This window comes from Eschrichtius robustus, chromosome 11 (genome assembly GCF_028021215.1).
Source record: "Eschrichtius robustus isolate mEscRob2 chromosome 11, mEscRob2.pri, whole genome shotgun sequence".
Taxonomy (NCBI): domain Eukaryota; kingdom Metazoa; phylum Chordata; class Mammalia; order Artiodactyla; family Eschrichtiidae; genus Eschrichtius; species Eschrichtius robustus.
This window is the reverse complement of record NC_090834.1, coordinates 51,854,595-51,879,553: the sequence shown is the minus strand read 5'-3', so window position 1 is coordinate 51,879,553 and position 24,959 is coordinate 51,854,595. Positions and strand designations below refer to the sequence as shown.

The window sequence follows — 24,959 nt, the reverse complement described above, 5'->3', positions numbered from 1 at the left end:
ATATTCCATTGTTAATAATTCTATTCTGTCATTTTTCTTTCCATATTGTAATAATGTTTGAGCTTCTCAAGCCTGTTTATTCTTTCCCTGCAGTGTTAAACCAATGAAATTCCAATACTGAGCCTTTAAACTAGACACTTTCTAGCCACACTTTTTATAAATTTTTACAAGCTAAAAAGGAGAAATCTTCCCTTTTTTCTTTTCAATTGCAAAAAGCAGATGATATTTTCATTGTTGAACAATTTTTGCAATTGTTTTACATAAAAGACGGATATGATATTTGAACTTCAGAGATTATTATGTTCTATGAATTGTAATCTCTAAGAAGACTATAATTCTGATTGTTTGCCTTGCTTACTCTGTGGTCCTGGCAATAATATTTAAATGGGTACATCTACTTCTAAAAGCAGAAATACTTGGGAGTTTTCTCTGTTGAGCCATAAGAAGGTTATTGGCTCATCTCTTTTTCTACCACACACATAGAGGTTAAAACAAGTAAAACCCACGGCTTAGTGGATTTCTCATTTAAACAGAGCTAAAAAGTCTAATATCCTCTCTGTGCCTCAGTTTATTCATCCTTCAAATGAGCATAATAAGGCACAGGGTTGTTATAATATTAAATTAGCTATAACTGTGTCTGACTCAAAGCACCATGTAAATATTAGCTTGTTATAGTTCTGTGTGCTCCTGAATGTGGTGTGCACACAGAGCAATGTGTACGAAGAAGGTGCTGAATGAGACCGTTGTCAAGGTTTTGAAGAGAGATTGTGCTGTGAGGAGAAAGAACACTGATTTTGGGTCAAGAGACCTGCTTTTGAGTGCAAAGTCATAGTCAGTAGCTGTGGAGCTTTGGACAAATCAGTTAGCCATTCTGAATCCCCTTCCCCTGATACGGAAAGTGAGAGTAATAATAACATATCCTGACGCTTAAGATTTCTTTGAAGATTCCCAGAATCAATGCATGTGAAAGTGCTTTGTGTCTGGGAAAGTGCTATGACAATGTGAATGCTGATTGTGATGAAATGACAGAGTGGTCCCCCAGTCTACAGTTTTTTTTTTTTGGCTGCACGGTGCGGCGTGCGGGATCTTAGGTCCTGGACCAGGTATCGAACCTGCACCGCTTGCTGTGGAAGTGTGGAGTCTTAACCGCTGGACTGCAAGGGACGTCCCAGTCTACAGATTTTGAGCCAGGAGGAGGAAGTATTGTTCTAGAAAGTATTTTAGAGTCAGTCTCCCAGGTTATAGTGACTTTCTTTTTTTCTTTAAAGTTCTTTTCTTTTCTTTTGATGTGGACCATTTTTAAAGTCTTTTACTGAATTTGTAACAATGTTGCTTCTGCTTTATGTTTTGGTTTTTTGGCCTCGAGGCATGTGGGATCTTAGCTCCCTGACCAGGGATTGAACCTGTACTCCCTGCATTGGAAGGTGAAGTCTTAACCACTGGGCTGCCAGGGAAGTCCCTATAGTGACTTTTTAAGGCATCACTATTTTTAATTCAGTACTTTTCCATCAATAAACGTTTTTTGAGAGACTGCTATGTGTCAGGCACCGTGCTAAATGTTGAGGATACAAAATCATTAAAACGATACAGAATTTGCTTTCAGGGAGTTTTTTGTAACTTTGTAGAGAAAGACAGGTGTGTAAATAAATATGGGCGATGAGGTTTAATAGCTTATTAAACCTTTAAAGTTATATCATATATATCATTTAAGTATAGAAGAAGTAAGTGGGGTGAAGTAGTTGAAGGCATGACATTGGGTGACAGAACAAAGGCCTGGCATGGGACCTTACCCTATTTATCCCATACTCAGTCTTTCTAGACATCTGCTAGTTGATGAGTGAGCAGGAACCTGCATGTGTGGGAGAACCAGAGAAACACATAAGGCAGGGCCATGCCTGCAGACCACTGGACACTTTGCTTAGGTCAGCTGACTACATTATACAGGTAAATCATGTGTGCATGGGTAGGAGTTGGAGGGATGGTTAACAAATATAAGGTCACTTGGAAAATTCTAGCTATAAACCATAGCTATAAAGCAAAGGCAAATTTTTCCAAGTATACAATGAAAACCACAAACTAAATGCTTCATTGAGTTGTGAACCATAACCTCAGCCATAAAACTGGGCTCCTCGTGTAATTCTCTATTATTATTTGCATGATTGCCAAAATTGCAGTATGGGCATGAACACTCACAGTGGATTTAACTATTTATCATAGAGTTTATCCGAGGGAGGTAGCTTGATGTAGCAGAAAGAAGCAGTCAGTAGGTATTCAAATAGAAGAAAGGGCTTGGAGAAGAAAGGAGGAGGGAAAGCAAGATGGAGGGAAAGATGGATGGCAGGAAGGAAGGAGGGGGAGGGATGAGGGGAGGTAGGTGGTGGGCATTAAAACCGAATATTTAAATCCCAGCTCTGACTCTTTGGTTAGGTTAACTCTGACAAGTTATTTAACCCCTCTGAACCTTATTCTTTTCATCTGGACGTGGGGCAGTACCTTTCAGGGTGATTGTGGGAATTAACAATTACTTTTATAAAATGCCTGGTAAATAAGTGCTTATTCACTCGTTCCTAGTCATTTTTGTATTTAGGTAAATGGTGATGCTGCTACCACTTAACCAATGTCACCACATCGTATGTAGCACCATTTTATACATTATTCTCACATAGTTGTATGCAACAAACTATGTACATCATAAAGATACAGTGTTTAGTGTACAGTGATGGATTTTGAAAGAAATTGGGCATTTTGAAAAATAAGTAACATACCTCAAAAATGCATGCTTCTCAATGTTCTGTTGGAAACAGAAATATCTAAATGAAGCCACTAGCACCCTTACCTGTATCTGAGGGAACGCGCTTCAAACACCTGAACAGCCTTTAAATTACAACATGCACCTGCAGCCATAACGCTCTCCTCCACTTTCCCTTTGTAATTAAGGTGCTTTTGGAGCTATAACTGGGAGTGACTTTCTCCCAAATGGTGTCAGACATGGAGGGAATAAAGATTAAGAAGAAATACTCACAGATAGGATCTGGTCTCCTCTCTGGAGCTCCCCACTCAGGTCTGCTGGTCCACCAGCCAGAATGAAGGATACAAAAATGCCTTCTCCATCTTCCCCGCCCACGATGTTGAAGCCCAGGCCGGTGGAGCCTTTGTGCAGGACCACCTTGCGGGGCTCCCTGTAGAAACAAGTGGAGAGCACAGTTCATAGGGTGGCCCACTCAAGATGTACATTGCTTTTACTTTCACCAGGATATATGACACCAGCAATTCATTACCTGTGAAGATGGCCTCCCCAATTATGATAAATTTGCATATCAAAAAGATGCTAATATCAGGGCAGATGTCTGAACTCCTCACCGTAACAAATGCCAAAATACCATGCAAATTTATTCCTTAATTCCAAAACATTTTCTTAAACTAGACTTACAAGTTTCTTTTGTTTAAAACATCTGTTCTTGTAATGAGCACCACAGTAGTATTCAGTAGGATGGATGTATCCAAAAAGAGGGAGAGAAGTTGGGGGACAAGAGACTAGACTGAATAGGCCAGACCATGAAAGATCTTACATGCCAGCCTGTGGGTTTGTTGTCTGTTTGATTGTTAATTAAAATTTACTCTGTAGGCAGTGGGGATTCACTGGAAGAGTTTTGAGGCACGAAGAATATTTAAATCCATTTTAGGAAGATTAACAAATGACCATAATAGGATTGATGGAGTTGGAAGCACAGATATGATGGGAGACAGGAAAACCAGTGAGGATGTTGTCCAAGTAATCCAGGTTTGAGGAAGTGACAGCCTGCCCAAAAGTGATGGCAGTGATAATGAAAAGAAAGGGTAACATGAGAGTGGTAATTTGAAGGGAGGAACAGAGGGTCCAGAGATTGATTCAGGTATTGGAGGAGGAGGAAGGAAGAACATCTAAGTAACTGGCAAAAGAGGGGTGGGTGGGTCATGAGGATGAGTATGATTTTGAAATGCTCAGTTCCAGGTACTAGTGGGACATCCTTGTGGAGATGTGCAGAAGCAGTTAGAGACAATGGATAGGAATTTAGGTTCTCAGAGAGGCCTGCAAATGCAGATTTGATGATCATCAATAAAAGGATGAGAGATGAAATCTTAAGGCAACCGTTCATTGAGTCTGTGTAGAAGCTGGAGAAGTATGGAACGTAGAATTGTAAAGGATCTTAGAAGTCACCTAGTTGAATTTTCTCTATCAGTAGTTTCAAAAAATGTATTCTGCAAGCCTTAGGTTTGACCAAGGTGCTTTTTGTATCACCCACCCTCCTCTCCCAGATATCTCAGTTCCGATCATTAAAGGTTCCTCTTCTATTTTCCTGCTCTTAATGTTGTAAGAATGGCAAAGAGCCAGCCAATGTATTTTTATACTAATGATTACACAGATTTTGTTATTTGCTATCACATTTCCTTGCACAAAGAGATGCATTATATCTATATTTAACCTTATTATGAGGAAGGATTTACAATGCACATCAGAGCTTGGACTATAAGTAATAGGTAATAATGCTACGTATTAATAGTTAATTCATTTTCTTTTTTTTTTTTAAAGTTTTTTTAAAACTTTATTTATTTATTTATTTATTTATTTATGGCTGTGTTGGGTCTTCGTTTCTGTGCGAGGGCTTTCTCTAGTTGCGGCGAGCGGGGGCCACTCTTCATCGCGGTGCGCGGGCCTCTCACTATCGCGGCCTCTCTTGTTGCCGAGCACAGGCTCCAGACGCGCAGGCTCAGTAATTGTGGCTCACGGGCCTAGTTGCTCCGCGGCAGGTGGGATCGTCCCAGACCAGGGCTCGAACCCGTGTCCCCTGCATTGGCAGGCAGATTCTCAACCACTGCGCCACCAGGGAAGCCCCATTTTCATTTTGACAGAGTTAATTCATTTTCTTCTGCAAATACTTTGTAAGCACCTACTATGTCAGGAACTGTTCCAGCTACTCGGAAAGTTTGTAAGCAAAACAAAAATCCCTACTATTACGAGTATACATTCTGATGGGGGTAGACCACTAAAAAGAAATAGATGCCATAAATAAGTTTGTTATATAGCATGTCAGAAAGCAATAAATATTTTGAGAAAAAGAAAAAGCAGACCAGTGTAAAAAGGATAGGTGCTTTCAGGGATGGGCCTGGACAGGATTTATTGAGAAGGTGACAGCTGAGGAAAGACTGAAGGGGTGAGAAAACTAGTCATATGATATCTAAAGGAAACATTCCAGCCAGAAAGAATAGAGGCCCTAAGGTGGGAGGGTGCCTGGCGTTGTCAAAGAAGAGCTAGGAGGCCAGTGTGGCTGAATGAGTGAACAAGGGAATGAGAATGGTAAAAGATGAACTCAGTGTACTAGTTTTCTATTGATGAGTAACAAATTACCACAAACTTAGTAGTTTAAACCAACACCCACTATTATCTCACAGTTCTGTTGGTCAGAAGTCTGGGTGGGCTTGTCTAGGCTGTCTGCCTAGGATTTCTTAAGGCTGTTATCAGGGTGTCAGCCAGGCCAAACTTTATTGGGAAGCTCTGGGGAAAAACCCGGTTCCATATTCAGTTAGGTTGTTGGCAGAATTCAGTTTCTTGTGGTCGTAGGACTGTATTACATATATTTTATCATAAGGAATTGGCTCATGCAGTCATGAATGCTGAGAAGTTCCAGGATCTATAGTTGGCAAGCTGGAGACCCAGGAGGGCCAATGGTATAACTTCTAGCTAAAGTCTGAGTCCAAAGTTAGAAGACCAATGACACAGCTCAAAGAAGGAAAGAAAGAGCAGATTCTCTCTTACCCTGCCTTTGGTTTTATTCAGGCCTTGGATGGGTTGGATGGGGCTACCCATACGAGAGAGGACAATCAGCTTTACTCAGTACACTAATTCAAATGTTAGTCTTGTCCAGAAACTTCCTCACAGACACACCTAGAATAACGTTTAACTAAGTATCTGGGCACCCTGTGGCCCAGTCAAGTTGACATATAAAATTAACCATTAGTCTTAACAAAGACTGAGGTCCCTGTTTTCTTGCTGGCTGCCAGTTGGAGGTCTTAGCTTCTAGAGGCCACGCATTTTCCTTCCCATGTGGCCCTCTCTATCTTCAAGCCAGAAATGGTGCATTGAATCCTTTTCATATCTGGAATCTCTCTGGCTTGTTCTTCTGCAATTAGCTGGATTTAACTCTCTGCTTTTCAAAGGTTCATGTGATTAGGTTAGGCCCACCCAGATAATTCTTCACCTTAAGATCAACTGATTAATAACATTAATTACATTTGCAAAATCCCTTTTCCATGTAAGGTAACTGTAGGAGTAACACCAGGAGGTGGAGATCATGGGGCCATTTCATAATTTTGACTACAACAGGCAGAGAGGCAACAGGGGATAAATCCTGAAGGGACTTGTAGACCATTTTAAAACTTTGACTTTTACTCTGAGAGAAATGGGAATCCACTGAGAAGAAGAATTACTTGATCTGATTTACATTTTTAAATGATTACTTTGGTATAAAATAGATTTGAGGGGCAAAGTTTAAAGAAGTGAGACCAGTTAGATGGCTATTGCTATATTCTGGCAAAATATCATAGTGCCTTGGACCAGGGTGGTATTAGAGGAAGTGGCGAACAGTGGATACATTTCCATCTGTTTTCTTTTTCTGTTCAGATTGAGTAATTCCTGTTTTTCTGTCTTCAGATTGACTGATTCTTTCTTCTGTCATATTTATTCTGCTATTGAGCCCATTCAGTGAGTTTTAAAATTTTGGTTATTTTATTTTAAAGCTTTAACATTCTATTTGGTTTTTCTTTATATCTTTTATCCCTTTGCTGAGACTTTCTTTTTTTAAAAAAATTTATTTCAAGTGTGTTTGTAATTGCTCACTGAAGCATGCTGGCTACTTTAAAATCCTTGACAGATAATTCCAACATCTGTGTTATCTCAGTGTTTGTGTCTGTTGATTGTCTTTTCTCATTCAAGTTGAGATTTTCCTAGTTTTTGGTATGAGAAGCAATTTTTTTTATTGTATACTGGACATTTTGGGTGTTATGTTGTGAGGCACTGGATCCTATCTAATCTTAGTCTTTTCCACGTAGTGGATTGGTTTAGGTGTAGATCCAAGTGAGATGGATATTCAGCTCCCTATTTGGCCCTGGTGACACCAGGGAGGAGAGAGAGTGGGGTACCAGCTAACATTTGACTTATTCTACCTGCCTGTCACTTGGTGGGGGTAGAGGCTCAGCTCCCATTGGACCCACTGACACCAATGGTGGAGAGAAGGTAGCATGTTGACTAGCACCACCTTGAACCACCTTGTTTTGCCTCTTTGCCTCTGGGTGGGGCTAGAAGTTCAGCTCCCCACTGAGTCCCACTGACACTACCCTGGTAGGTAAAGTGGTTTGCCACTGAGTGCTGCTTCCTTCTTCCTCCTTCTATCTGTTGCCACTGCCAGGGGGTGGAAGTCCAGCTTCCAGCTGGTCCCTGCCAATACCAGGAGTAGGGGAATAGAATGCTAACCTCATTCCAGCTTGTTGCTGCTGGGTAAAGATGTAACTTCAGCTTTCCACTGAAAGTGGAGTGTCAACCAGCAACACCTCATACCATCTTATTCTGCCTTTTTGCTGCAGAATGGGGATGGAAGTTCAGCTCTTGTTTGGACCACTGACACCCGTCCAGTGGAGGAAATGAAGTGCCATCTCATAATTGCTTCTCCTAACTGTCTCTGGTGGGGCCAGAAATCTAGCTATCTGCATGGTCTACTGATACCACAATGGTGAGTGGACAGTTTTTTCTTTGGTATTTGGCTAGAGTAGGGCCAGTATTACTAAAATGTTCCCAGTTCTATTAGTCTACCCTTTTCCCAGTCCTTTGGTTACAGGGAGCAGGCTTTTCTTGAAGCTTTTGTTTGTTTGTTTTTGTTTATTTATGGCTGTGTTGGGTCTTCGTTCCTGTGCGAGGGCTTTTTCCAGTTGTGGCAAGCGGGGGCCACCCTTCATCGCGGTGCACGGGCCTCTCACTATCGCGGCCTCTCTTCTTGCGGAGCACAGGCTCCAGACGCGCAGGCTCAGTAATTGTGGCTCACGGGCCCAGCTGCTCCGCGGCGTGTGGGATCTTCCCAGACCAGGGCTCGAACCCGTGTCCCCTGCATTGGCAGGCAGATTCTCAACCACTGCGCCACCAGGGAAACCCCGAGGCTTTTTTATCTGTGCCTGTTGGTGGTTTCAGGGTATAGGCTTCTCTACTGCCCCGTCCAGGATACATGGGAAGCAGAAAGAAAATCCAGATAACTCACATCAGTGTCATTCCTGTCCAAGCCAGTCTGACTTCTTTCCAACTTTTTAGAGTGTTGCTATGTTTGTTTTATTATGTCTAAAGTTGTTTTTGCTTTTGTAACAAGAGGGAGGATTAGAGAGGAATGGGGATACTCTGTTTTGGCTGATACTGGAAGTCCAGGTTCTAGATACATTGTGAAGGTAGGGGCCAAGAGGATTTTTGACAAAAAAGTTATTATAAAAATATCCTTCTTCCCCCAATATAAAGCACACACTCTTAGTGGGACCAATGACATTCAAGCTACAGATAATAAACAGATAGAAGGAAGGGGGCTATTAGGACTCTTTATCTGTATGCTAAATATCGTGCTTGATGCTTTCTGCACATCATTCCATTTATTCCTCAAAACAATCTAATGAAGGATGTATACTGATGTCTGCAACTACTTTGAAACCGATCCTAAAAGGAAGATGGATTGATGATTGGATAGATTGAATAGAGCAAGCATAGTAAAATGTCAAAAGCAGAATCTAGATGGCAAGTATATGGATGTCCATTATAACATTCTTTAAATTTCTTTATGTTTGAAAAATTTTATAACAAAATATTGCGAAGAGTAAACAGCCTGATGAAGAAATTATTTTGACAACTTTTTAGATTAGTGAAATAAGACTGCTTGCCCAAGTTTTTACTGAGTTTAGTAAGTAGCAAAGGCAGAATTAAGACACATTTTCTGTTTCAAAATCCCAGAGTCCAAAGTACGATATATTCCAGAGATTGTCAATTGATAAGTTGGAGGCTTAATTTGACCCACAGTGTTTACAAATTTTTGAATTAGTTGCTCATGTTTAAAATTAGGAAAATTTGCATAAAATGTGGATTTATGGCTTTACATGAAGAAAACCCCAGACATTCTGTGAATACTGGCTCTTAATCTCATTGCATAGCAACAGTTGTCTAGAACATGGCCCTCTTTAGATGGGGCATTCATACTCTAGCTTGCCTTGCATTCTCTAGTCTTACCTTTCCCTCATGTTTCTCAGACAAAAATCTATAAGTTGCATCACATTTGCACTTCTTGCAAAGTTAAGAGGAAAGTATTTCTTGTACTCAAGGTTTTATCAAAAATGAGAAAATGAAAACTTTATGGAGGGAGCCTGATATTTTAATAGAAAAATGGGAGAGAACAAAATTTCTTTGGAAGTAAGGATTATCCTTACACGTTTAATATGCAAAATGCTCTCTGCAGAAAGAATACAGCTTTAAAGATTATTATGAAACATCAGACCCCATTACATATCTATGTAACCCATGCAGGGGCATTTTGTTAGTGACCCTGTGCATAAAGCACATCATTCTTGAGTGATGGTAGTTTTTATTTATTTTCCTTGGACAAGACTTTTAAACCAAATTACTTGGAAACTTCTCAACTCTTGAGATTTAAATGTCTTTTTAAAAATAGAATTTTATATTAAAGTAAATTAGGATGTTTATTTTAATAAAAGGGAGAAATGCAAAGAAATAAATCTGTAAAATGGTATGCAAATAAAATGTCCAAAGAACACTCCAAATGATTTGCTTTTTCTAATTTAAACTTCTTATACTAATAACCCATTACATTATATGGAAGATTTTAAAGAGTTTTCATGTAAAAATGAAACAAGCAAATGAAGATAACAAAACAGAAACAGACTCACAGATATAGAAAGCAAACTAGTGGTTACCAGTGGGGAGAGGGAAGTGGGGGGGGGGGGGGCGAAAATAGGGATATGGGATTAAGAGATACAGACTACTATGTATAAAATAAACAAGCTATGAGGATATATTGTATAGCACAGGGAATATAGCCAATATTTTATAAAAAACTTTAAATGGAGTATAATCTATAAAAACATTGGATAACTATGTTGTATACCTGAAACTAATATAATACTGTAAATCAACTATACTTCAATAAAAAAATAAAAATAAACTGTTTTAATGTATATTTTTCTTGTCAGAGGATCAAAACCCTGTGGAAAATTAGAAGTTCTACTTTTTTAAATTTAATTTTTATTTTATATTGGAGTATAGTTGATTTACGATGTTTTGTTAGTTATAGGTGTACAGCTAAATGATTCAGTTCTACATATAATCCATCCATTCTTTTTCAGATTCTTTTCCCATATAGGTTATTACAGAATATTGAGTAGAGTTCCTTGTGTTATACAGTAGGTCCTTGTTGATTATCTGTTTTATGTATAGTAGCGTGAGAAGTTCAGTTTTTCTGATGCTTAGGTAAGTCAACTTGTTTAAGCTAGTAGTTAAGCTAGCTTATTGTTCACACAGCTAGTAAACATCAGAGGTAGTCTTCTTTTTCAAGACAAATTTTTTTCTTCCAGTTTTATTGAGGTATAATTGGCATACAAATACTGTGTAAGTTTAAGGTGTGCAGCACAATGATTTGACTCGCATACATCATGGAGTGATTATCACAATAAGTTTAGTAAACATCCATCATCTCATATAGATACAAAATTAAAGAAATAAAAAATATTTTTTCCTTGCGATGAGAACTCTTAGGATTCAGTCTCTTAACAACTTTCATATATAACATACAGCAGTGTTAATTATCATGTTGAACATTAGATCCCTAGTACTTATTTATCTTATAACTGGAAGTTTGTACCTTTTGACTGTCTTCATCCAGTTCCCCCTCCTTGCCACCCTTCACCTCTGATAACCACAAATCTGATCTCTTTTTCTATGACTGAGACTTTTTTTTTTTTTTAGCATCTTTATTGGAGTATAATTGCTTTACAATGGTGTGTTAGTCTCTGCTTCATAACAGAGTGAATCAGCTATACATATACATATATCCCCATATCTCTTCCCTCTTGCGTCTCCCTCCCACCCTCCCTATCCCACCCCTCTAGGTGGTCACAAAGCACCGAGCTGATCTCCCCGTGCTATGCGGCTGCTTCCCACTAGCCATCTATTTTACATTTGGTAGTGTATATAAGTCCATGCCACTCTCTCACTTCGTCCCAGCTTACCCTTCCCCCTCCCCGTGTCAAGTCCATTGTCTACGTCTGAGTCTTTATTCCTGTCCTGCCCTTAGGTTCTTCAGAATCTTTTTTTTTTTTTTTTAGATTCCATATATATGTGTTAGCATACAGTATTTGTTTTTCTCTTTCTGACTTACTTCACTCTGTATGACAGACTGTAGGTCCATCCACCTCACTACAAATAACTCAATTTCATTTCTTTTTATGGCTGAGTAATATTCCATTGTATATACGTGCCACATCTTCTTTATCCATTCATCTGTCGATGGACACTTAGGTTGCTTCCATGTCCTGGCTATTGTAAATAGAGCTGCAGTGAACATTGTGGTACATGACTCTTTTTGAATTATGGTTTTCTCAGGGTATGTGCCCAGTAGTGGGACTGCTGGGTCGTATTGTGTTCTATTTTTCTGAGACAGTTTTTTAAGCGCAGTTTTGGTTCAAACAAAATTAGGAGGAAGGTACAGAGATTTCCCATAAGCATCCTGCTGCCACACATGCATAGCCTTCCTCACTGTCAGTATCCCCCACCAGAGGGCTACGTTTGTTACAGTTGATGAACCTACACTGACACATCCTTATCACTCAAAGTCCATGGTTTACATTAGGGTTCACTCTTGGTGGTGTCCATTCTGTGGCTTTGCACAAATGTATAATGACATGTATCCATCATTATAGTATCATACAAAGTAGTTTCACTGACCTTAAAATCCCCTGTGTTCCACCTATTCATCCCACTCTCCACCCAACCTCTGGCAATATTGATCTTTGTACTGTCTCCATAGTTTCGCCTTTTCTAGAATGTCACATGGTTGGAATCCTACAGTATGTAGCCTTTTCAGATTGGCTTCTTTCGCTTGGTAATAGGCATTTAAGGTTCCTCCGTGTCTTTTCACGGCTTGAGAGCTCATTTCTTTTGAGTGCTGAATAATAGTCCATGGTCTGGTTATACCACAGTTTATTTATTCATTCACCTACTGAAGGGCATCTTGGTTTCTTCCAAGTTTTGGCAATTATAAATAAAGCTGCTATAAACATCCATGTGCAAGTTTTTGTGTGGACTTAAATCTTCAATTCCTTTGGGTAAATACTGGAAGCGTGATTGCTGGATCATACAGTAAGAGTATGTTTAATTTTGTGAGAAACTGCTAAACTGTCTTCCAAAGTGGCTGTACTATTTTGCATTCTCGCCAGCAATGAATGAGAATTCTTCACCAGCATTTGGTGTTGACGGTGTTCTAGATTTTTGCCAAATAATAGGTATGTATTGGTATCTCATTGTTTTGATAGAGCCAGTCAATTTACTACAAGTTAAGTGTTTTGCCCATTAAATGGAGAGAGAACTTACACAATGGAAATTTAAAACACTAAACTAAAATATACTTTGTATAAGCCAGAGGAGGACCTGAATTTTAAAAAGGTATCACAATATATTTACAGAATATAGTTTCCAGAATTATTGACACTCAAAGATTCACTTTAACTGCCCTTGGCTTCTATCATTTGAACCACAAACTTCAGTCCTTCATTATATGTTGCCTTGCACTCTGCTCTCTCTGAACGTCATGGTTTCCATGCAACCTCTCCATTCTCTCTAGTTCAGGCTTGGACTTTTAGGATAGTTTCCTAATTTGAAGATTCTTTGATTCTAGTTTCAATGTTCCAAACACGTTCTTTCCACTAGAATGACACCTGACTCTCTTAGTTCCCTGCTTAATTGGCTCCAGCCATATCAAACTCCTGTGCTTCCCTGAGTTTGACATGTTGCTTCATATCTCCATTTCTTGGCTCAGGCCATCTCAAAACCCAGTTCAAACTCTCTGACCCTCCAGACGCAGGCGATCACTTGCTCCGTGGGTCCACACTGTGTCTTGTACACATAACATTGTAGCATTTATTACATTGTGCAGTGATTGTTTGCTCATATATCCTTCTGCCTCAATAGACTGTGAACTCCGGGAGTTCAGGCACCAGCAATTCTCCAGCAGGAGCAAGACGCCTGACAACCAGGAACTAAGGAAATAGTTACTGAATGAACGAATCAACTCCCACAGTGATTTAGACCTCACTTTACCTTCTACTTCAAGTTATAATTATTTTTGCAAATATCTTTCTTTTTTGCTAGATTTTAATTGGGATGGAAAAATCTATAGTCCGTAGGGATAGGGCAGATGACATAAACGAGTGAAGCAGGCTGAGCAGGGGCTGTAACAAACTGAGGATATGTTCCCTCTAAGGGTAGCTTCTGCTCAGCTCTGGCCAATTGTTCCAAGCAGGAACACCGACTAGTATTGCCGGATTCTCCAATTTCTAAAGATAAGAATCTAGATTTTATGTGAATTTCCAGAATTTTAAGCTGACAATGATAAAAAAATAAAAGTATGGTGCAGGTCACACCCACATGTCTCTGCTGTGGATCAGCTACGGGCTGCCAGTGAGACTCTGTACTGTTCGCAGTTTGATGGCACATCCGGTGTCTGCTCCATGTTTGTCTTCTCCATGATGCTCACTGTGGTACTTGGCTCATGGTAATTCTCTGTAACTTTAAGCTGATTTAATATTCCACACTCAGTCCCGTCTCTGTCCTTCCAGGTTGTCTCATGCTGAAATATCCTTTTCTTGTATATTTCCCTTTTGTCTTAATTTTTCCTTTTATATTAGACTTGCTCATGGTCCGCCTTCGTCATGATGGCCCATTCCCCAAAATTTTGAGCCACAGCTCTCATTTCTGCATATTTATTGCCTAGGCCAATGACGTTGGGTCTGATGAACTAACGCCTTGCATTTCCAAGCACTTCTCCGTGCATGAGGGCATTGTGGCCTCCAGAGAGATTATAATCTATTGAAGGTGTGGTGTCGTGGTTTATATTTCTAGGTATCCCCAGTATACCTAGAAGAATGCTCAATAAACACCTGATGATTGAATAAATGAGCACACACCGCCAACTTATAAAGAAGTGAATACGTTTCATACTAAAGTGATTTGAGCTCTAAGTTTCTTGTCATTCATCAGAGTTCGGATGGCCTAGGAACCCATTAGTAGTCATTATTCTACATTATTAGATGTGAACAGTGGAACACAATTCTAACTCTTGTTCCTCATTCAGGATTGAGCTCAAGAATCATGATCTTCTGGAAACTGTCCCTGACACTCTCTTCAACCTCCCCATTCGAGGCTGTGATGGGCGCCTCCCCTAGCATTTTCTCCACGTATCTATCATAATGCTTATGACACTGAGTTGGCAAACTGTCTCCCTCTCCAGCTAGAATGATCAGCTTGAGAGCAGGGAACATGTCATTTGATTTTTGTCCCCAATACCTGGCACATAGTAGGTGCTGTCTACTAATTTCAGCTTTCATATTAGATTTTCAGCTGGAATCTATAGAAGATGGAACCTGGTTACTCCTAATATCTATATCTATATTAAAAAAAAACGTACCTATCCACTTAAAAGTATTTATTTTATTTATGTATCCAAACTTTCAATAAACAAACATCTGTGGAGTACCGACATTGTGTCAGGCACTGTGAATACAAACATAAAAGAGCCTGGGGTGGGAGGAGCCACATGTAAACCAACAGTTACAAGAGCCCAGGAACGGGACAAGTGCTTGGTCAGAAACACGTGCACAATCAGCTAAAGCAGCCAAGAGCAAAGAGTGACCAGTCTTCTTCTAAAAAGGTTTTGTCTTTTTATCATCACCTGGATGAAATGTGCTACATTCACTTATGCAGTTTTACTTTTCTTGTAATGTGATATAAAAAGCCTTTTAATTATAGAAACCTTTGGATGCTGAACAGCTGGGGAGATGCCGGCCTGATCTGCTCCCAGCTGTGGCTGATCAGCAGCAGCATCTTGTTTAGCGGGAGTCTCAGGATGCTCTCGGCCAGCTGGGATGTTTGCAGCAGAGGGAAGCAGGGTGCTCTGGGCTAATTTTTTCTCCTTAAACCACATGGCTTAAGAGGGTACAGGGTTAAAAAGAAAGAGGTGACTACTTAAACCTGAAGGCTTTCTCATGGCCATTAGTAGGATGTGCCTTGAGCTCTGAACATCTGAGGTGTGTGAAGTCACTCCAGTCAACTCCCAAAATATCCACCATAGTGAGAGGCTGTGTGGTGCAGTGGGAAGTAAGCTGCGAAAATGTTTCCAGTCATCTTTCTAATAAAATACGTATCTGACCATATTACTCCTTTGCTCAAAAGCCTTCCGGGGATCCGTATGCCTTCAGGATAAAGCCTAAACTTCTAAGCATGATATCCAAAGTTCCCCATCATTTGACCTTCAACTACCTCTCTAATGCTGAACTGCACCCACCATGCTTCCTTGCACCCCGTGTTCCAGCCTTGCACCCCAGTTCCAACTCTCCAGGTGAGAGTTGTTCCTCACACCAGGCTGTTCCATGTCTTATTGTCTGTGTCCAGACTGTTCTCCAGCACTGGGCTGTTCTCTTTGGCTAGAAAGATGCCTTCTCCTGCATCCTCATCTGTATAATGAACTTCTACTTCCACTTGGCCTTCAAGAATGAGGCCTGGTGCTGTCTCCTCTCTGTTTCCTTATCCCCCCCTTGCCTCTAGAAAAACTGACCACTTCTCCTTTTTTGAAACCACATTCTTTTTCATTGATCATACCACTATTGTTACCTTTACTGTCATGAAACTACTTTGCTTACTTATCTATTCTGTGAATGTGTATGGTCCTGAAGGATAAAGACCATGGTTTATTTGTTTTTGTAATGTTGGGAACTAGTGTGGACTGAGCCTATAAGATAGACACACACACACACACAAACACACAGAATATATTGTATGAATAAAGAAAAAACAAGTGAGGGGTAGGACGAAATGATATTGAATTCTAGTTCCACCTCTCTAAGGATGTGGGAGAACTTGGGCATGCCCTCTGTGGGGCAGGTTCCTTGCTTGAGTAATAACCCAGCAGGAAATAATGTTTGCGTCAAGGAGGAGTGATAAAATTCAGAGTAGGCAATGAGCTAGAAGCATCTAGAAAAGAGAAAAGTATTAAAGAAAAGTATACATTGAGATCCTGTTGCCAGCCATTTGGCAGATTAGATGTCCTAAAAACCCCTCTCATTACAAAGCAGCTAAAAATTCTGAATAGAATGCTTATAAAAAAGTTTTAAATGACTGGCAAAGCTTGCAAGTAAGAGAAATCCTTAGAGGCCAAAAACACAGGGGTACAAGTTCAGAGAAGAAGGCAAGTACTGAGACGAGCAGTGGACTGAACAGCTTTTGTAGGTTTCCAGTGTCCAGAGTTGATTGCTGCCTGGAGGGTAGGACTGTGTAGGCCCTCAAGTGGACGTTAGATCAGAGACCCTTGCAAAGAATCAGGACCCTGAAAGGCTATACCCTAAACCAAAGGATAAAGCACAAAATATTAGCTCCTCAACGATGTCAAGGATACATATCTGACCTCACCTTGGCTCAAAGGGCCTGTTTTTTCAAGGCATGTTAATCAAGGCATGTTTGAATGTGGAAGAAGTTGTACTTTAGGAATAGAATTCACAAAACTGAATAAATTGGGAGAAGAAGAGAGGGAGAGTCTTCCTGTGTGCTAGGAGAAGGAACTCGGTAATGTAGCTCCAGCGTTATGGGGCAGAGGCACCCTCCAGCTCAGGCTCCAGGTTGCTGATGTAAATGTGCTGCGATGGCGCAGCCAAAAAAAAAAAAAAAAAAAAATTAAATGTGCTGGCTGGTGGGGGTAACCCACAAGATGGGCTCATTTGGCCATCTAGCTCAATGACAGCAGCCATTAAGGTCATTTGGCTGGCTGATTTCCTTCTCTAAGAGTCCAGGCTCACCAAGCCACATGCTCATAAAAATGTGTCTCTCCATAGTGTTTTTCCTAATAGGAGTGAATGTGCTAAACAGCACGTTCTGGTACCTTGAGCAGATCCATTTCTTATTGTACATTCGTAACTTGGCATTATGGCATATAAGCTTGATCACCCCTGGATACACTGACAGAAATTGAGTTTCAGAGCACGTAGACGTAAGTCTCAGATTTACTATCGTGATAATCCAGTAAGGGACTGTTACCCTCTGAGGTCATGCATAAAGAGCCAGCTACTCTCCCTGAGCCCTCTCTTCTTTATTTCTCTATAAATGCAGCTGTATTCACGTGAGCAATGTTGTTAAGGAAAAAATAGTGATGAGGATCAAAGAGACTTTTCAGCAGGATGGGAAGAAGCGTATTAGCCTAAGCGTGAAGAGGGGGCATAGTGAAGGTGACGGCTTGGAGGTCAACCACAGAAGGCTTCAAAGCTGCTGGTTGATTAGGACTGGTGTCTTATATATAAATGAGCTAGCTCCTCAGAAGACTGTAGTGCAGTGTATGCCTCATTCAAGTAATTAGTTAATTTGGTCAATTAGTCAATCAGTTAAACAGATTACTGGACATCATATAGATACACAAAGATAAAGGGGTTTTGTTGAACTGCTATTATGAGGACATGATACTAAGATAATACACAAGAATTCTGGCATTAAAGAGGAGGATCTGTGCTCTAGACTTTCTGCAGCAGAGGGTAGGCTGACTTCAGCAAAATAGTTCCCACACAGATATTGAGTATATACTAAATATACTGTGGTTGGTACTGTGTGAGATAAAAAGAATTTTATTAGATGGGGATAGTATGGTATGCTGTGATACTGGAAAAAACTATATGGGCTTGGGGCTAGATAGATGGAGGGTTGAAGGCAGTCCTATCAATTAACAGCTGATCACCTTGGTGGAATTTTTTGTTGCCTTATTTTCTCAGCTCTAAATTGTGAACAATAATACCTATTTTATGGAAGTTTAAGGATGAATTAAAATATATATTAGGATCACATAGCAAGTGCTCAGTAAATGCTAACTCACTTCTTTTCCCAGGGAGTTACCATTTCTGGAAACAGATATACATAAAATAATAAATCAACAATGCAAGGCCACATATGTTAAGCATCAACTGAGTATTGTGGATAATGAGAAATCTCCTCATTAAAGAAAAAATGATTAAGTCATGGAGAAGATAGACTCTGAGCTAGACCTTGATGGATGGGTAGAAACTAATTAAGTAGAAGGGAAAGTGGATGGTATTTCAGTACATGGCATGAGCCCGGGGCCAGAGGGGAGCGTATGCAAGATGTGCTTGGAGAACAGGGAGCATCACAGCTTGAATGGAGTGTAGGATCTGTGTCAAGGAAAACTAGAAGACTGAGGCAGATTGTGAAGGAACATGGATGCCAGCCTAAGGAATTCAGACTTTATACAGGATAAGCGAAGGCACTGAATATTTCTTTACTCAGCGGAGACTCTGTGGACGTAGTAACTGCTCTTGGTAAGCCTCAGATGTTTATGTTGTGTTATGCTGTGTCTACAGCCTCCCAAGATTGCCTGCAAGGAGCTTAACTGAACATTCTAAAGGTCTCTAAACATAACCTGGCTTGCAAAGTGAGGGGCTTTGTTTGAGGCTGTAACATACGGCCTTGGATTTAATTGCCAGCATCTAGTGTGCATTCTTTGTAAAACTCTCTCTTAGCTCTCTTCTCTGGAGAAAAAATCTTGGAATTAGTTACACATCTGAGATCCCTATATAATATTAATATCCTTGATAAAAGGAATCAAACAGACCAATGAAATAATTTTCTTCCCACAAACATAAATCAACTATAGATTAGTTTCAATCTAATCTTGATTAGCTTGAAATATTTGGAGTTTTTCCTTATTCACATATCAAGTATAATAATGTAATAACCATGTTACTCAATTTGCTTTTGTCTGAATTTCTCAAAAAGACAAACAAGGAAGCAGTTAAATTTTGCTCTCACATATGCTCTCACTTTTCATATTCATACCTTCTAATCATCATCTCATCTCCAAAGTAAAAGAAAATAAATTACCCCTCTTGTTTTCCTTTATTTCATAATATTTTTGCAGAAAACTTCCCTGTTAAGTTGTATATACCATCCATGATGACAGGTATTTGCTTCTGCTTCCTATTGTACTTTGATTTTTAAAGAGCGGTTACTTACAAAAGGAATACTTTTGGCAATTCTGTTAAATAAAACCATAACCATTGTACAGAGTTAATTTTTATAGTTGCACCGTTTGCCCTAAAGCTTTCATGACTGGTGAAATATTGTTTAAAAACATTATGAAAGCTGGGGTATAAGCAAAAGTAATATTTTATAATCAGATTAGAAAAATCATCCTGCATATTTTCCTTAAAGGCAAAGCACATTTTAGGAAAGATTTTTATTTTTTTTAATTTTTAATTTTTTTTAACATCTTTTAAAAAAAATTTAATTTAATTTATTTTTTTTATACAGCAGGTTGTTGTTATCCATTTTATACGCATCAGTGTATACATGTCAATCTCAATCTCCCAATTCATCCCACCCCCCCCCCCCCCCCGCCCACTTTCCCCCCTTGGTGTCCATATGTTCTCTACATCTGTGTCTCAATTTCTGCCCTGCAAACCGGTTCATCTGTACCATTTTTCTGGATTCCACATCTATGTGATAATATACGACATTTGTTTTTCTCTTTCTGACTTACTTCATTCTGTATGACAGTCTCTACAAATGACCCAATTTCATTCCTTTTTATGGCTGAGTAATATTCCATTGTATATATGTACCACAACTTCTTTATCCATTCGTCTGTCAATGGGCATTTAGGTTGCTTCCATGACCTGGCTATTGTAAATAGTGCTGCAATGAACATTGGGGTGCATGTGTCTTTTTGAATTATGGTTTTCTATGGGTATAGGCCCAGTAGTGGGATTGCTGGATCATATGGTAATTCTATTTTTAGTTTTTTAAGGAAACCCCATACTGTGTTCTCCATAGCGGCTGTATCAATTTACATTCCCACCAACCGTGCAAGAGGGTTCCCTTTTCTCCACACCCTCTCCAGCATTTGTTGTTTGTAGATTTCCTGATGATGTCCATCCTAACTGGTGTGAAGTGATACGTCATTGTAGTTTTGATTTGCATTTCTCTAATAATTAGTGATGTTGAGCAGCTTTTCATGTGCTTCTTGGCCATCTGTATGTCTTCTTTGGAGAAATGTCTACTTAGGTCTTCAGCCCATTTTTGGATTGGGTTGTTTCTTTTTTTAATATTGAGCTGCATGAGCCATTTATACATTTTGGAGATTAATCCTTTGTCCGTTGATTTGTTTGCAAATATTTTCTCCCATTCTGAGGGTTATCTTTTCGTCTTGTTTGTAGCTTCCTTTGCTTTGCAAGGGCTTTTAGGTTTCATTAGGTCCCATTTGTTTATTTTTGTTTTTATTTCCATTTCTCTAGGAGGTGGATCAAAAAAGATCTTCCTGTGATTTATGTCAAAGAATGTTCTTCCTATGTTTTCCTCTAAGAGTTTTATAGTGTCCGGTCTTACATTTAGGTCTCGAATCCATTTTGAGTTTATTTTTGTATATGGTGTTAGGGAGTGTTCTAATTTCATTCTTTTACATGTAGCTGTCCAGTTTTCCCAGCACCACTTATTGAAAAGACTGTCTTTTCTCCATTGTGTATCCTTGCCTCCTTTGTCATAGATTAGTTGACCATAGGTGCATGGGTTTATCTCTGGGCTATCTTGTTCCATTGACCTATATTTCTGTTTTTGTGCCAGTACCATATTGTCTTGATTACTGTAGCTTTGTAGTATAGTCTGAAGTCAGGGAGTCTGATTCCTCCAGCTCCGTTTTTTTCCCTCAATACTGCTTTGGCTATTCGGGGTCTTTTGTGTCTCCATACAAATTTTAACATTTTTTTGTTGACATCTTTATTGGAGTATAATTGCTTTACAATGTTGTGTTAGTTTCTGCTGTATAACAAAGTGAATCAGCTATATGTATACATATGTACCAAATACCCTCCCTCTTGTGTCTCCCTCCTACCCTCCCTATCCCACCCCTCTAGGTGGGCACAAAGCACTGAGCTGACCTCCCTCTGCTATGCAGCTGCTTCCCACTAGCTATCTATTTTACATTTGGTAGTGTATATATGTCAGTGCTACTCTCTCACTTCATCCCAGCTTACCCTTCTCCCTCCCTGTGTCCTCCAATCCATTCTCTACGTCTGTGAGTTTATTCCTGTCCTGCCCCTAGGTTCATCAGAACCTTTTTTTTTTAAGACTCCATATATGTGTGTTAGCATATGGTATTTGTTTTTCTCTTTCTGACTTACTTCACTCTGTATGACAGACTCTAGGTCCATCCACTTCACTACAAATAACTCAATTTCATTTCTTTTTATGGCTGAGTAATATTCTATTGTATATATGTACCACATCTTCTTTATCCATTCATCTGTCGATAGACACTTAGGTTGCTTCCATGTCCTGGCTATTGTAAATAGTGCTACAGTGAACATTGTGGTACATGACTCTTTTTGAATTATGGTTTTCTCAGGGTATATGCCCAGTAGTGGGATTGCTGGGTCGTATGGTAGTTCTATTTGTAGTTTTTTCAGGAACCTCCATACTGTTCTCCATAGTGGCTGTTTCAATTTACATTCCCACCAACTGCGCAAGAGGGTTCCCTTTTCTCCACTCCCTCTCCAACATTTATTGTTTATAGATTTTTTGATGATGGCCATTCTGACCGGTATGAGATGATACCTCATTGTAGTTTTGATTTGCATTTCTCTAATGATTAGTGATGTTGAGCATCCTTTCATGTGTTTGTTGGCAATCTGTATATGTTCTGTGGAGAAATGTCTATTTAGGTCTTCTGCCCATTTTTGGATTGGGTTGTTTGTTTTTTTGATATTGAGCTGCATGAGCTCCTTGTATATTTTGGAGATTAATCCTTTGTCAGTTGCTTCATTTGCAAATATTTTCTCCCATTCTGAGGGCTGTCTTTTCATCTCGTTTAGGGTTTCCTTTGCTGTGCAAAGCTTTTAAGTTTCATTAGGTCCCATTAGTTGATTTTTGTTTTTATTTCCATTTCTCTAGGAGGTGGGTCAAAAAAGATCTTGCTGTGATTTATGTCACAGAGTGTTCTGTCTATGTTTTCCTCTGAGAGTTTTATAGTGTCTGGCCTTATATTTAGGTCTTTAATCCATTTTGAGTTTATTTTTGTATATGGTTTTAGGGAGTATTCTAATTACATTCATTTACATGTAGCTGTCCAGTTTTCCCAGCACCACTTATTGAAGAGGCTGTCTTTTCTCCATTGTATATTCTTGCCTCCTTTATCAAAGATTAGTTGACCATAGGTGTGTGGGTTTACCTCTGGGCTTTCTATCCTCTTCCATTGATCTATGTTTCTGTTTTTGTGCCAGTACCATATTGTCTTGATTACCGTAGCTTTGTAGTATAGTCTGAAGTCAGGGAGTCTGATTCCTCCAGGTCTGTTTTTTTCCCTCAAGACTGCTTTGGCTATTCGGGGTCTTTTTTTATTTCCATACAAATTGGGAAATTTTTTGTTCTAGCTCTGTGAAAAATGCCATTGGTTGTTTTTTTTTTTTTTTTTTTTTTTTTGGCTGCGTTGGGTTTTCTTTGCTGTGCTCTGGCTTTCTCTAGTTGCAGAGAGCAGGGGCTACTCTTTGTTGTGGTGTGCGGGCTTCTCATTGCAGTGGTTTGCTTGTTGCGGAGCACGGGCTGTAGGCGCGCAGGCTTCAGTAGTTGTGGCACTTGGACTCTAGAGCACAGGCTCAGTAGTTGTGGCGCACGGGTTTACTTGCTCCACAGCATGTGGGATCTTCCTGGACTAGGGCTTGAACCCGTGTCCCCTGCATTGGCAGACAGATTCTTAACCACTGTGCCACCAGGGAAGCCCTACCATTGGTAGTTTGACAGGGATTGCATTGAATCTGTAGATTGCTTTAGATAGTATAGTCACTTTCACAATGTTGATTTTTCCAGTCCGAGAATATGGTATATCTCTCCATCTGTTTGTATCATCTTTAATTTCTTTCATCAGTGTCTTATAGTTTTCTGCATACAGGTCTTTTGTCTCTTTAGGTAGGTTTATTCCTAGGTTTTTTATTCTTTGTGTTGCAGTGGTAAATGGGAGTGTTTCCTTAATTTCTCTTTCGGACTTTTCATTGTTAGTGTAGAGGAATGGAAGAGATTTCTGTGCCTTAATTTTTTTTTTTTTTTAAGTATTTGTTTTTTATTTATTTGTTTATGGATGTGTTGCGTCTTTGTTTCTGTGCGAGGGCTTTCTCCAGTTGCGGCAAGCAGGGGCCACTCTTCATCGCAGTGCGCGGGCCTCTCACTATCGTGGCCTCTCTTGTTGCGGAGCACGGGCTCCAGACGCACAGGCTCAGTAATTGTGGCTCACAGGCCCAGCCGCTCCACGGCACGTGGGATCTTCCCAGACCGGGGCTCGAACCCGTGTCCCCTGCATTGGCAGGCAGACTCCCAACAACTGCGCCACCAGGGAAGCCCCTGTGCCTTAATTTTGTATCCTGCAACTTTACCAGATTCATTGATTAGCTCTAGTAGTTTTTTGGTGGCATCCTTAGGATTCTCTATGTATAGTATCATGTCACCTGCAAATAGTGACAGTTTTACTTCTTCTTTTCCGATTTGGATTCCTTTTATTTCTTTTTCTTCTCTGATTGCCATGGCTAAAACTTCCAAAACTATGTTGAATAATAGTGGTGAGAGTGGGTAACCTTGTCTTCTTCCTGATCTTAGAGGAAATACTTTCAGTTTTTCACCACTGAGAACGATGTTGGCTGTGGGTCTGTCATATATGGCCTTTATTATGTTGAGGTAGGTTCCCTCTATGCCTACTTTCTGGAGAGTTTTGATCATAAATCAGTGTTGAATTTTGTCAAAAGTTTTTTCTGCATCTATTGAGATGATCATATGGTTTTTCTCCTTCAATTTGTTAATATGGTGTATCACGTTGATTGATTTGCATATATTGAAGAATCCTTGCATTCCTGGGATAAACCCCACTTGATCATGGTGTATGATCCTTTTAATGTGCTATTGGATTCTGTTTGCTAGTATTTTGTTGAGGATTTTTGCATCTATATACATCAGTGATATTGGCCTGTAGTTTTCTTTCTTTGTGACATCTTTGTCTGGTTTTGGTATCAGGGTGATGGTGGCCTCGTAGAATGAGTTTGGGAGTGTTCCTCCCTCTGCTATATTTTGGAAGAGTTTGAGAAGGATAGGTGCTAGCTCTTCTCCAAATGTTTGATAGAATTCGCCTGTGAAGCCATCTGGTCCTGGGCTTTTGTTTGTTTGAAGATTTTTAATCACTGTTTCAATTTCAGTGTTTGTGATTGGTCTGTTTATATTTTCTATTTCTTCCTGGTTCAGTCTTGGAAGGTTGTGCTTTTCTAAGAATTTGTCCATTTCTTCCAGGTTGTCCATTTTTTTGGCATAGAGTTGCTTGTAGTAATCTCTCATGGTCCTTTGTATTTCTGCAGTGTCAGTTATTACTTCTCCTTTTTCATTTCTAATTCTGTTGATTTGAGTCTTCTCCTTTTTTTTCTTGATGAGTCTGGCTAGTGGTTTATCAATTTTGTTTATCTTCTCAAAGAACTAGCTTTTAGTTTTATTGATCTTTGCTATTGTCTCCTTCGCTTCTTTTTCATGTATTTCTGATCTGATCTTTATGATTTCTTTCCTTCTGCTAACTTCAGGGTTTGTTTGTTTGTTTGTTTTTTTTTTT

At 39.6% G+C, this 24,959-nt stretch overlaps 1 protein-coding gene across 11 annotated transcripts in view; it reads right to left on the bottom strand.

Moving 5' to 3' along the window:
• Nucleotides 1-24,959, bottom strand: part of DLG2 (discs large MAGUK scaffold protein 2) — a 949,517-nt gene that overhangs the window by 372,447 nt on the left and 552,111 nt on the right. For all 11 annotated transcript variants that reach the window (XM_068554434.1, XM_068554426.1, XM_068554427.1 and 8 more), the window contains one exon: nucleotides 3,023-3,179. In XM_068554434.1, coding sequence (XP_068410535.1) covers nucleotides 3,023-3,179 — 157 coding nt within the window. The remainder of the gene's footprint in view (nucleotides 1-3,022; nucleotides 3,180-24,959) is intronic.